The sequence below is a fragment of the Leopardus geoffroyi genome, chromosome C3, assembly GCF_018350155.1.
Source record: "Leopardus geoffroyi isolate Oge1 chromosome C3, O.geoffroyi_Oge1_pat1.0, whole genome shotgun sequence".
Classification (NCBI taxonomy): domain Eukaryota; kingdom Metazoa; phylum Chordata; class Mammalia; order Carnivora; family Felidae; genus Leopardus; species Leopardus geoffroyi.
The window spans coordinates 80,201,087-80,214,726 of NC_059338.1; the positions used below are offsets into that span (position 1 = coordinate 80,201,087).

The 13,640-nt window shown below is 48.7% G+C and overlaps 1 protein-coding gene across 1 annotated transcript in view; it reads left to right on the forward strand.

Moving 5' to 3' along the window:
• Positions 1 to 10,856: 10,856 nt before the first annotated feature.
• Positions 10,857 to 13,640, forward strand: part of HHLA1 (HERV-H LTR-associating 1) — a 37,128-nt gene continuing 34,344 nt past the window's right edge. Inside the window, exons 1-2 of the mRNA XM_045456148.1 lie at positions 10,857 to 10,935; positions 12,023 to 12,082. Of these exons, the coding sequence (XP_045312104.1) occupies positions 10,857 to 10,935; positions 12,023 to 12,082 (139 nt within the window). The remainder of the gene's footprint in view (positions 10,936 to 12,022; positions 12,083 to 13,640) is intronic.

The window sequence follows — 13,640 nt, forward strand, 5'->3', positions numbered from 1 at the left end:
GAGAACAGTGACTTTGAGGTAACTGATCTCCGCAAACTGAAATGTGAAGGTCTGGAGCGCAGAGATCTCAACTCTCTCCCTCTCTCTTAGTCAGAGCTGTGTCCCAGCACCCTGACCAGGTGAAAGGAGTCTCCTGTGTTACCCCTGTAGACAGGATTTGGCCTTGCCCCTCTCCCACGTCTCCACATCTCTGTGCAGCTACTTCCTCTGGCCATCACAGCAGCAGCAAATGGAGGCTCCTCGGATGTGCAAATTCTCTGGCCCCAGCCAGACCAGACTCTGAAGCTCTGGGGTTGAGCCCAGCAATCTGGGCTTTAACAAGCCCTCCAGAAGATTCTAATACACATGATCCAGTCTGAGAATCACTGGTCTACCCGGGTCATCAGCTCTGAGATACTTATCCTGCACATATCATTTAAAATCCTGGCCCTTCAGAAGATTCCCTTGATTCACTTTAGATCAGGGGTGGTGGCCCTTTCTGGAACCGTCACACTTTTCTGTGTCCCTAGTCATACTGCACCATCCATGACTCACAGACAGTGAGCTCCCTGGGGGCAAGGACCAAGAACTATCCGCCGTTGTGTCCACAGTCCTTAGCACAACACCTGCCTTGAGGAAGAGCTCGCGAAGCTTGAGTGAGAAAGGGTAAATCCAATGAGTCTCTTCCAAACATCTACATTCCAGGAATCGTTTGAGATGCAGATTGAAGGGGGCAGAGTAATGAATGAAAGGTGGTAGACCCAGAAAATAAAAAGGCTATTAAGAGGAGTCCTCTAAGAGCCAGATGAAAAACCAAGGGCAGAAAAACAAACATTCATTCACTTAGTTGTCAAACCTGTGCTAATTGTCACATCTCTGTCAAACTCCATGGTGGTGGCTTGAAGTACAAGGGGACTTGCCCTGAAGGCGGACACAGCCTACTGAGGGGGACAGACAAGCAAAGAGATCAACCCAGCACAGCAGGATAAGACAAATACTAATACAATCCCCTTAATGGGAGGGGTGGGAATCCAACAATGCTTCCTAGCGAAGGAGATGTCTGAAATGAAGATAAAAAGGACAAGGTGAAGTTCGGGGTGTGGGTAGATGAAGGGAGAAAATAGCAGCCAAAGACCTGTTTTTTCAATGTTCATTTATTTGGGGGGGGGGGGTGGGTAGGGACAGAGAGAGAGGGAGAGAGAGAATCCCAAGCAGGCTCTGCACTGTCCGTGCAGAGTCTGACACAGGGCTTGAACTCACGAACTGTGAGATCATGACCTGAGCCAAAACCAAGAATCGGTCGCGTCACCAACTGAGCCACCCAGGCACCCCAAGACCTATTTTTTTTTCAACGTTTATTTATTTTTGGGACAGAGAGAGACAGAGCATGAACGGGGGAGGGGCAGAGAGAGAGGGAGACACAGAATCGGAAACAGGCTCCAGGCTCTGAGCCATCAGCCCAGAGCCCGACGCGGGGCTCGAACTCATGGACCGTGAGATCATGACCTGGCTGAAGTCGGACGCTTAACCGACTGCGCCACCCAGGCGCCCCCCAAGACCTATTTTAAAAGCATGAATTAGATCATGTCTCTCTTTTGCTTCAACTCTCCCAGAGCTGCTTCCAGCAGCTAAATTAAATCCCAAGCCCTTACCCTGGCCGGCAGGGCTTCCTAATTCTCTAGCAACATCTCCTGCCTCTCTCCCTTGCTCCTGGCGTTCCAGCGAGAGGGAGGCGCGAGGAAAGGCCCATGGAAAGGAGAGCAGCAAGGACACGGTTTGAATAGGAACCCCAGGCTTCCTGCTCTTGATGGAGCAGAAAGCGTGGGGTCAAGGGTGGCAAAAAATAGGGTAGGGGGGGACCAGTGTCTGATCATGGGGAACACTGTGTGGGTTAGCCTGGCGCCCCCGGGGTCCATCTGAGAGGGGATGAGGTGCCGTTGAAGACGGTCATGGTCAGTTTTGTGGTCTGGAAAAATCACTTGATTTCGACAGTGGCATCATCCAACATGGTAGTCACCAGCCATGTGTGGCTACTGAGCATGTAAAATATGACTAGTCCACATTGAGGTGCACTGGAAGTGCAAAATACACACCAGCTTTTGAAAACCTAGTGCAAAAAAAAAAACTCAATAATTTTTAATATCGATTTTAGCATTGAGATACTAGTTTAGATATACTGTGCTAACTAAAACACATTCTTAAAATTAATCTCACCTGATTCTTTTTTGCTTTTTTTTTTATTTTTTTTAACGTTTATTTATTTTTGAGACAGAGAGAGACACAGCATGAACGGGGGAGGGGCAGAGAGAGAGGGAGACACAGAATCGGAAGCAGGCTCCAGGCTCTGAGCCATCAGCCCAGAGCCCGACACGGGGCTCGAACTCGTGGACCGCGAGATCGTGACCTGAGCTGAAGTCGGATGCTCAACGGACTGAGCCACCCAGGCGCCCCTCTTTTTTGCTTTTTAAATGTGGCTACTAGAAGACTTTAAATTGCATGTGTTGTTTGCATTACCTTTCTACTAGACAGAAATGTAGACGATGGATGAAGAAGGAGAAAGACCAGTTAGGAGATTTTATCAAAGGTCTAGCTGAACAATTGATTTATTCATTCATTCAAGAAATATTTATGTCATGCATTGCACTAGCCCCTGGAACGTGGTAGTGAATATGGCAGAGAAGGGCCCTGATCTCCTGAACCTGACATCTCTGGCAGGGAAACAGACCATAGAGAACCAAGCCGATAAATAAACAGAATAACTAGGATTTATAATGATAAGCAGAGTAATTACAATAGCATCCTTTGGTGAGGCACCCGATTGTAGGCAATATTTACACTGATAATTGAAGGAGAGGAAAGAGCCAGTCCTCAGAGAGGGCCAGGGAAGAGCATTCCAATCAGAGGAAACAGCCAGTGCAAAGTTCTTGGGGCTGTCACTCCGAGGCTATGAACAAGGGAAAAAGTGCTGTGTGATTGTAGCTAAAGACTTAGGAAGAGGGCATCTGTGTGAGCCCTTGTGGGCCAGGGGAAGGAGGTAATTTTATCCTAGGTATCTCTAATCACATATTTAATGATTTATCTCTGCTCACATATTTATTATCCTATGGATATGAAATGTCCAGAAAAGGCAAATCTACAGGAATGAAAAGTAGATGGTTGCCTGCAGCTGGAGTCGGGGTGGGAGGATTAGCTGTAAATGGGCACAAAGACTCTTCCTGGAGGGACAAAAATTGACTAGAAGCCACTGAATTGTACACTGAAAATGGGTGGATTTTAGTAGTATTTGTGAGAAATAAGCCCACCAGACCAATCAAAGGAAGGATGCGGAGACTCAGGGGACAGCGAAGCAAGGCTTTAATCAATGTTCTTGCAAGAGCGAGTGTCTGATGGACAGGCTCACCCGGGGCAGTTACAGCAGACAATTTATCTCCTAGCATGAAGTCATGTTCCCGGTTCCTCATTGGCTGAGTACTATAGAGGTAAGTCCCGCCCCTGGGTCCTCATTGGCTGAGTACTACAGAGGTTACAGCCTTACCCCTACACCATGTATGGCAAAAAGTAGTCTGATTGGAACAAATGTACATTGCCTGAGGCGACACAGAGACTTTCAGTCCCTCCTCCCTTTGTTCTTTGGTGCATGCTCATTGCGAAGCCCGCAAAAATAAGCCTGAGAAATAGACCGGGGAAGAAAACCAGGAAGGGAAGTGTCTGAGGGTTTGGGACTCCATTGCAGGGACTGGGGCTGGTACATATTTCCAATAGGTTGCAGACCTACTGTTAATTAGACAGCATAGCTTTTATTTGGTATTTCTGAAAATGAGTCATCTCTCTTACGTCTCACAGTATGTAAATTTTACCTCAGCAAAGTTATTTAAAACAAGATCTCTCTGGATGACATAAGGGAAATCCATTCAGGGAAGCACGGGTGATAGCAGGGTGACAAGTTCATGGGAATTCCAACGGCTCAGATAAGAAAAATCAACCTTGAACTTGGGTGATAAAAATAGAGCTGGCAAGGTTTCTATAAAGGGCAAGATAGTCAGTATTTCGGGCTTTGTGGCCCGTGTTTCTCCGCCACAACTCCTCAACTCTCTCCTTTTAGCACAAACACAGCCCCGGAGAGTATATAAACGAATAAACGTCACCTTGTGTCAATAAAACTTTATTTGTGCATACTGAAATGTGAACTTCGTATCCTTTTTACATGTCATGAAATAGTCCTCTTCCTTTTATTTTTCTTTTTCAACCATTTAAAACTGTAAAACCAGGGTGCCTATTGGGCTCAGTCGGTTAAGCTTCTGGCTTTGGCTCGGGTCACAATCTTACAGTTTGGGAGTTCAAGCCCTGCATCGGGAACTCTCTCTACTGTCAGTGCAGAGCCCGCCTCAGATCCTCTGTCCTGCCCTGTCTCTGCCCCTCCCCACCCCGCCCCTCTCTCTTTCTCAAAACTGAGTAAACAGGTAAAAATTTTTAAATAAAATAAAACTGTAAAACCATCTTAGGCCTGATTAAACAAACACATGAAGTGAGTGGGCCAGGCTTGTCTGCCCTGCTCTGGGCACCAGCTGCAATCGACAAACGGTCCCAGCCATTTCTTCAGAGACTTCCGCTGGCCCGCATGCCAGGGGACGCTTGGCAAACAGACCTTTACAACCAGGAGGGAAAATCATCACCTAGTGATTCTGTTCTGCTCCTTCAGTACGAGTAATTACTGTCAGAAGAGGCTTCCTGTCCCCCTGCTCAATCGGTGCATTGTCACTGTCATTCTGCTCACGGAGTCTATTCAGCCCTGAGCAGAGGCATTTTTTTTCTAACGGGGTTGATCCTGTTTCACCGCCCTGAGTTTTTGGCAGGATTATTATTTCTTTTCTTTTTTTTTCCTGAAGGATTTAAAGCAAAGTTATCAAGCCTTTCCCCACCCCCCCCATCCTGTGTATCTTTCACTAAGAACTCATATAAACCCCACAGCTCTGGCTTAGCCGTTAATCTTTCTGGCTGCTTAAAATCTTTGAAGTCATTTATCCCACTCAGGAGACAGGTAAGTCATATATTGTAGATATTTTTAAACCCTCCGGCTTCCTCTCTTTCCCGGAGCGTGAAGCCAGATAAGGAATGCATCTGCTATAATTCCCAAGCTCTGGGCTCCTGGTTGCTGAATGATAGGAGAGAAGTTTCTATCACCCAATCTTTACATTGCACTTATGCTAAGACTCCGCCCCTTGATCACAGTCCCTTTCTGGTTTCTTTCCCTTAAGCTATTGATTAGAATCTTAGTGCGGTCATCAGCTGTAAGGATGGCTCGTCCTCACATCTGTGATACCAAAAAAATTGGAATGGGGTTAAATGAATGCCCTAAAAAAGCGCTGGGAGCAAAGCAAAGCAACAGCTACAAATTATACTTTCTTAGCCAGTGGCCCAACCAATCACAGGCTTTGGTGGAGGCGCAGACCTGGGGTTCCTGTCCTGGCCCTTCGGCCGCCTTCTGCTGGGCCAGGTGCTTGTCTGAGCCTCGCTCTCCTCAAACTATAAAATAAGAACAATCAAGGCTGCTTCAAGGACTAGTGAGCGACCGTGTGTAAAAGTCCTAGCCTATCAGATAGTCAACAAATAGGAGATTCTTCCCTCCTTTTTCTGCATTAATTGTCTTTTTTTAATTTTTTTAAACTTTTTCAATGTTTATTTATTTTGAGAGAGAGAGAGAGAGAGAGAGAGAGAAGGGGCAGAGAGAGAGAATCCCAAGCAGGCTCCACGCTGTCAGCACAGAGCCCAACCTGGGTCTCAATCCCATGAACTGTGAGATCATGACCTGAGCTGAAACCAAGAGTCAGACGCTCAGCCGACTGAGCCATCTGGGCGCCCACTGCATTAACTGTTCTTGAAGAGGCAGGACCTCGCCCTTCAGTGTCCTCCTCCCGGGCCTTGGAGCTGACTGCCTGAGCGCGAAGCCAGCTGTCACTCAGCAGTGGAAGGACCCTGGGCAAGTTATCCGACACCTAAGCCCCTGGGTCCTCCTCAGGAAGAGGGAACTGATACTTGCGTGGAAGGTTGCTGAGCGAACGGACCATAATGTGTTGAGACCCGTTAGCTCTCACCGTGGCTGGCCCGAACGGGATAGGACTTCTGTGCGAGTCTTCACCTCTTCCCTGGGCCTTGCGATTATTCTGTATCAGACTGGGCATCTTTTGGCCACAAAGTAGAGCGACAAAGGTAGGTTTACCCGGCCGGTTAAACTAACCGTGGTGGATCTGTGATCCTTGTTAATTGGAAGCAACGTGATGTTTAATTAAAGCCCCAGCAGCTTTGATCCCTCTGTTTACATCCAAAACGCAGACATATCGCGAATTCACTTGACGCGACTCTCGGGCAGATTCTTGGCTCACTGGGCACGACGACACTTCATAGTCCTTCTCTCAGGAGCACGACTGGATTTCTAACCGCTTCCGCCCACCAGAGCACTTTGAAACGATCGGTTCTGTTTGTTTTTTTTTTATAACATCCGGCCTTTTGTGGCACACCGAGATGGTATTTAGAAGGGAGGAGGGTGCAGTGGAATGTGGTGAAAAAGGAAACAGACTTTTTTTTAAGTTTATGTATGTATTTTGAGACAGAGAGCATGCACATGCATGAATGGGGAAGGAGCAGAGAGAGAGAGAGAGAGAGAGGGAGAGAGAGAGAATCCCAAGCAGGTGCCACGCTGTCAGCCCAAAGCCTGATGTGGGGCTGGAACTCACGAACCCTGTGATCGTGACCTGAGCCGAAGTCAAGAGTCGGGCACTTAGCCCACGGAGCCACCCAGGTGCCCCAAAGAAACAGACTTTGGTATCTGAGAGACTGTGGTTCTCTCGCTTAGGAGCTGTGGGACCACGAGCAGGGGCTTCTGCCTCTGATCCCTGGTACGATGGGAATATCGGTGTCTCTCCCACGGGATGCTTGAGGAGGTAGAATAACAGAAACAATGCCCCCAAATGGAGGTTCCATAGATTATACTGTCGGAGAGGGGAAAAAAAAAAAATCTTTGCTCTACCCTCTTAGGTTCAGTGACTGGGGCCATGCAAATTGAACAGACCACGGGAGAAGGTTTGTGTCATATGCATATGGCGGGCCTCACAGAAATGAAACAAAAACCACAGAGGTGGTTGGGCCCTGGGGCTTACGTATCATTTCGACCAAAGGATGATAAGTTTGTGGGGAGGTGACCAGGAAAGGAAGAGAGCTTTGAACTCCCAGGGCACTGAATGGTGGGAAGGCAAAAATATGGGGAAGCAGATGGAGATAAGGATTATTCTACTGGAGCTGGTTGATGCAGACCCATCTTGCTGTGACTTTCCAACTTTCCGTTGTCTTCACGGCCTTAAAACCCCAGGCAGGGGAGATTCATAACAGTCCTCGTTTTCAGAAGTTTCTGCACTTAGCCAGGTAAGGGAGGCTCTGGGGAGGCTTGTAGCTGTGGCCTTCGTGGCATATTTGGGGGCAGCGTATTCTGATCCTTGTCAGTACATTATTACCGTTGTCATATCGTTACCGGATGAGTTTTCTGCCCACGTCACTGAAGAGACGATGATTCATGAACAACCATCCCATTAGGGCCATGAGGAAAGCACGGAAACGATAACTTAGTTTTAGGGTAAACTTTTGGACATCGGATCCAGTCTTGATAAGATGTAATCTTGAGGATCGTATCTCTAACCGAATGGGGAATACTGTCTCTCTTGTTTGCCACTGGAGTGCCGATATCTTTATTGCTTCTGTGTGTTAAACACGTACATGGTACTTGCTCTGTGCCCGACACTGTTCACTGTATTTTACAAATAGCATGTGTTAGTCCTCCTGACAGCATTGGGTGAGGAAACTGAGGCACGGACAGGTTCAGTGACTTGCCCAGCTAGCAAATGGCAGAGCCTGGAAGCCGACTCAGGCTGGTAGGCTCCAGGGTCCGTGCTGGTGACACCAATGCCATGCACTCTGCAAATATTTTCGAGTGAATGAAGGTTGAGGGATTGACCCCAGACAGCACTACTCAATAGCTGACTTAAGATTAAAATCAAGTCTCTCTGACCTACACCCAGCTCCTCCCCAGGGTGTCCCACCATGGCCCACGGTCCCAAGGAGGAGTCAAGGGAAGCTTGACCTCCCTAGTTTGGCAGAAAGGCGAAACGCAGCCAGTTCTGTTTGTATAAGCTGCGGAGTGGAGGGCACGTCCCCGGCCTCATGAATCACTGCACACAGTCTGCATCACTCTCCATCTTCTCATTTGTCCTTTCTGGGGTCGGGGCACTGAACGGTGTGGAAATTCTTGTGGAAATTAGCAGCCCCCGGGTGGCTGTTAATTGAGCGCCCGTCTCTTGATTTGGGCTCAGGTCATGATCTCACGGGTTGTAGGATCGAGCCCCGCATCGGGATCCATGTGGAGTCTGGAGCCTGCTTGGGATTCTCTCTCTCCCTCTCCCTCTGCCCCTCCCCACTCTCTCCCTCCTTCCCTCCCTCCCTTCCTCCCCCCCCCCTCAAAAAATAAAAGTAAATTAAAAAAATGAAAAACACAATGTGGAAATGCTTGAAAAGGAGAGCAAGCCAACTGAGGACCAGGGGTGGGATCCTCACAATTCTCAGCTCACACATTCAGTCCGTGGATTCTGTCTAATTCAGCAGAGAATTCACGGAGCAATTCTCCCGGGTCAGTACCACATCAAGCCCGTGGTAAAAGCAAGTTCTCTTTGATAAAACTCCCCGACTCTCCAAACTACCGTAGCTCCAAAGACTGCCAGAGATACACTTAACAAATTCTGCATTGTTTATCTCAAATTCGTATTTAACTGGGTGTCCTGTGTTTTCATTTGCTCGATTCAGCAACCTCACCCCAAACGCATAGTCGATTTGGCCAAGAGCAAAGAATTAAGAAAAAAAACAAAACAACTAGACAGAAAGAAAAACACATTTTTCTCCAAGAACAAAATCAATAGAAAGATGCCTTCTCACCGTAATAAGGGTCAGCGTGTCTACTCTTCATAAACGGAGGTGGTGATTAACATGAGGAAGTAGGAGTCGAAAAAGGGAGGTGTATCCATTACGTAGATGTGGATAATTATTTTTCTACTACAAATTTGTGTCTGTTCCTGCCTCGGGCATTGTGTGGGGCTTCAGGAGGGGGGTGGAGGAGGAAGGGGGGAAGAAAAGAGACCAGAAGTAAGAGAACGAGACAGGAATTAGGATTCCCAAGTATCGACCCCCTTCAGGTACCTACCATACCGTGCTAGATGCTGTGATCCTTCATCTCATTTCATCTACACGAATTATCTTCCAGATGGGCTGTGACTCTGGCCATTTCGCACACGAGGCGCAGAAAGGCGAAGTAATGTTTGCACAGTAGTTGAGGGGCCGGAGGAAAGAACCCTCACCTAGTTGGCTCACCTGTACCCCTTTGCTGGACAGTGTGGACAGTGTGTTAAGTCCTGGATTCTCCAGCCTGCCTCTCTCTCTCTCTCTCTCTCTCTCTCTCTCTTTTTCTCTCTCTCTTTCTCTGTCTCTCCCTCTCCCTCTTCCCCCCCACCACCCGCCGCCCCTCTCTCTCATCTCCATTGTAAATCACTCTATGGAGAATGTAACTCAGTTGGCCTCAAGTGTGAATTAGGTGTTCCAGTCCCCATCTCCTCTAAGGTACTGATTGGCTTGGGGGAAGGTGCATGTGTGGTCTGTCCCTGTGTCACCAACCAGCACACGATGACCGTATATGTGTTGAGCACCTACCGTGTGCCAGGCTCTGGGTAAAATGCCTTGGACTCATTATCTTAAATCCTCACAAAGACCCAGTGAGCTAGGTTTCTGGTCCCCATTTTGCAGATGAGGAAAATAGATTCGGAGAGTAAACACGTTTACGAGAGTAAGAGGGCTTCAAGAAAGCCCCGGCTTCTTGCTCCCTGGTAAGGTTCGTCTCTGTCCAGGGAGGTATTTAGAAGAAACACCATTCTTGAGGCGCCTGGGTGGCTCAGTCGGTTAAGCGTCCAACTTCGGCTCAGGTCATGATCTCGAGGTTCAGGAGCTCGAGCTCCACGTCGGACTCTTTGCTGACAACTCAGCCTGGAGCTTGCTTCGGATTCTGTGTCTCCCTCTTTCTCTGCCCCTCCCCTGCTCATTCTCTCTCTCTCTCTCTCTCTCTCTCTCTCTCTCTCTCTCTCTCAAAAATAAAGAAAAATAAGTTAAAAATAAAAAAAAATAAAGAAAATGCTCAGGAGAATGGCTGGCACACAGTGCCGTAGACAAGGACGTAAGGCGAACCCTCACATACACTCGGATACTATTTTCCTATTTAGAAGCAGCGGTGATGCTGTATTGGGAGCGAATCTCCCAGCCAAACAGCCAGAAAGCCTATGGGAGAGGCATTCCTGGTTTGTGACTATGCCCGCCTCCCCCTCCCAGATTCCCGGGTTTCTGCAGTTATGCGGGGCCATGGGAATCATTCTGGCACGGGCTCTAGGCAGGACCGAGCGTGGCACTTTCTGCCAGAGCACGTCAGTGGCCGCAGAGTCCTCCAACTCTGTCCCTTCCGCTGCCACAGTGAACCAACGACGAAGGACCCCGCAGGGACCGGACGGAGAGCTATAAGGCAGTGAAGCTCCCCGAGGGACTGTGGAGCAGAGCTCGTCACCAACGTGCAGCCAGTATTGATATAGACAAGAAATCGATTTCTGTTGCCCCATTCAACCCGATGAGGTTATGGAGTTCATCTGTTACCGCAGCATAACCTAACCTAATCCGAACTATTCAGAGCCTTCTGCGGGTTGTTTCTGATGACTGCCCAGGTGGTTTTCTCAAGGATATTCTGCATCAGTGTGCTTAGTAACCCAACCTGTTTCCTCCAGGGGCCTGCTCGCCTGCTTCCAGACATGCCGGGCTTCCCGGGACCCGGTCCTCCGGTGAGGCTGTGCGTGGGCCTCACGTGCATTCTGTCCCTTTGGAACACAGGTGGGTCCGGTCTGAGTTCAAGAAGTGCCTGTTCTATATGCCGAGTCTGGGTTTTCACTGGGCTTTGGAGAATGGCAGCAGCTAACATGTCCGGCCAGAATCTTAAATGAGTCCCATCGAAACGGCGATGATGAATTCCCCATGTCTGGTTTTGCCCTCTGACTTCCTGCACCAGAGTCTCTGTTGCGCAACAGCATTATCTTCCCCGCCACTGTTACACCTCTTGTCCAAACCACTGTCCTCTCTTTCCTGGACCATGAAGGGAGCTTTCTAAACCAGCCCCTGCTTCTCCTCCTGTCTCGCCATGACCTATTCTCCACTCACCAGCCTGGGCGATCTTTTCACAACTCTCGGCAAGTCACCTCCCAGGCTCCTCCCTCATTTCACCTGCCCCAGGTTATTCAGTGACTTCCTACTTCTCTCTGGAGCGTACCCCAAGTCCTTCGCATAGTCTACACGACCCCGCCCGCCTTGCCATCCCCGGTTCCTACGATGCCCCGCCTCAGCGCTGGCTTTCTCTCAGTTCTTTAAAGTCGTACTCATGCCCACCGCGTCCCCTGGCACACGCACTGTCATCTACACTCTGCCGACCTCCCCCCCTCCCCAGCCGGTTACATTCTACTCAAATACTATTCACCCTTCAGCCGCACATCACCTGCCAGGGAGAGCTTTCAGACCACTGAGATGAATCGGGCTCCCTGTTACACACCCTCAAGGCGCTCTTCAAAGCATTCCGCGTCATTCGTCGTCATATCTTTGAGTCTTCTTTTCCTTTACGTCGGCCTTCCCGACTAGACTATAAGCACCACAAGGATGCAGTCTGCACTCGCTTGTTCATCATGGTATCCCCGGCACCCAGCACACGCGAAGCTTATTGAAGTCCAGCTGCTACGTAACATGGTCACAGTCGATCAATAAATACGCAGTGACTGAACTCAAAGAGCCAACTACACGTGGCATGTTAAGCAAGGCACTTCGCCGTTTCTGATCATAGTCTTCTCGTCTTTAAGATGAGCGTGTTGGATCCAATTCTTTCTCGTCTCAAGCCTGGGTTATAGTTTCTCTGATGAGCGCTCTTTTATTTTAGTGTCTGCTGTGAAAGGAGAAGCCAAGAAGGAAAAGGTGATGACCCTCCTTCCTCCAACAGGTAAACGGGCGGGTGTGCCTGCCCCGCTCATTCTCAAACTCCTTGGCTTCTCCGAGCCTCACTGTTCCTATCTGTAAGATGGGGCTTGCGCCTGCAGCTTAAGCGTTAACTGTCATAGTAAGAGTTCCTGGCAGTTGTGCTTGCTCTATGGCTCGTGGGACCCCTGGATTCCCGTGATCTTATTAAATCCACAAAGATCACCTCGCTCGATCAGCAATGGACGATTTCGCAATGGGAGGCATTGTCATGGGCTATCCTCATTTTTGCAATAAATTCCTCTTTCCTTGCCTCTTCTTTTTCTTGTTGGTGGTGCAAAATCTGCTCTGCAGCACGACCGTGGATGCATTGCAACATAAGGAGCACACAGGAGGCAGGGTCCTGGCTGCCTTTTCCAATCTGTTGGCAAACAAGCAAGATAATGGGGGTGGGGGCGCACAGCGGGGGAATTACTCTTTATTTTTAAAATTTTGATTTATTTACTTTTTTTAATGAGAGAGAGAGAGAGCATGAGTGAGGGAGGGGCAGAGAGAGGGAGACACAGAATCTGAAACGGGCTCCAGGCTCCAAGCTGTCAGCACAGAACCTGACACGGGGCTCGAACTCACAGACCGTGAGATCATGAGCTGAGCCAAGTCGGATGCTTAACCGAGCCAACCAGACACCCCTATTTATTTGTTTATTTTGAGAGAACGAGAGAGAGAGAGCTGAAGCAGGGGAAGGGCAGAGAGAGAGGAAGAGAAAGAATCCCAAGGAGGTTCCTCCTTGTCAACGCAGAGCCCGATGCACGGCTCAAACTAAGGCACGAACTGTGGGATCATGACCGGAGCCCAAACCAAGAGCCAGACTCTTACTTAACCAACTGAGCCACCCAGACACCCCGTAATTTTACTTAGTTTTAATTAGTACATTCGCGTGGTTCCAGATGCAAAAACGCAAAAGGAACAAAAGTGTACAAAGTGAAAATGGTCCCCAGCCAAGCTCTTCCCTTCCCCAGAGGACAAAAGTGGTACCGATCTCTTGTGCATATGTAGGGTAATTTTTGATAAACATTTTCCTTATTTGAGCTGTCAGTTTTCTCCTCTTTAAATGGGGACAATTTGTGCTCCACAGGTAATCATAAAGGATGAACCGTGGTTAAACTAGTAAGCACGCAAAAAATATGAAAACTACCAACACATTCTCTCTTACAGATATCGCTAAGGTGGTCTTTTCATCCAAAAAGGGAACAGTCCCTTTCTATTGTCTGTCTGGCCATTTATTTGAGAAATGCTTCTGTACGGCATCCTATTTAGAAATTTCTGCCTCAGGGGTGTTTCGTTCACGCGTCAAATACTGTTATCAAAATCCACCCACAGGTGTGCAATTACACAAAGGAATGATGGACATAATGTCTCCTTGGTGGAAGGAGTGGTGTTCAGGGAGGGTTCTCGGTTAGGAAAGTTTGCACAGGGCCAGCCAGCCTCACAGCCTGTAGCACCCCTGTGGCCTGGAGCTCCAACCCCTCACCGGCACGGAGGTCTCTCTGTCCTTCCCGGCCAGGTCACAGGCGAGGTCGGCG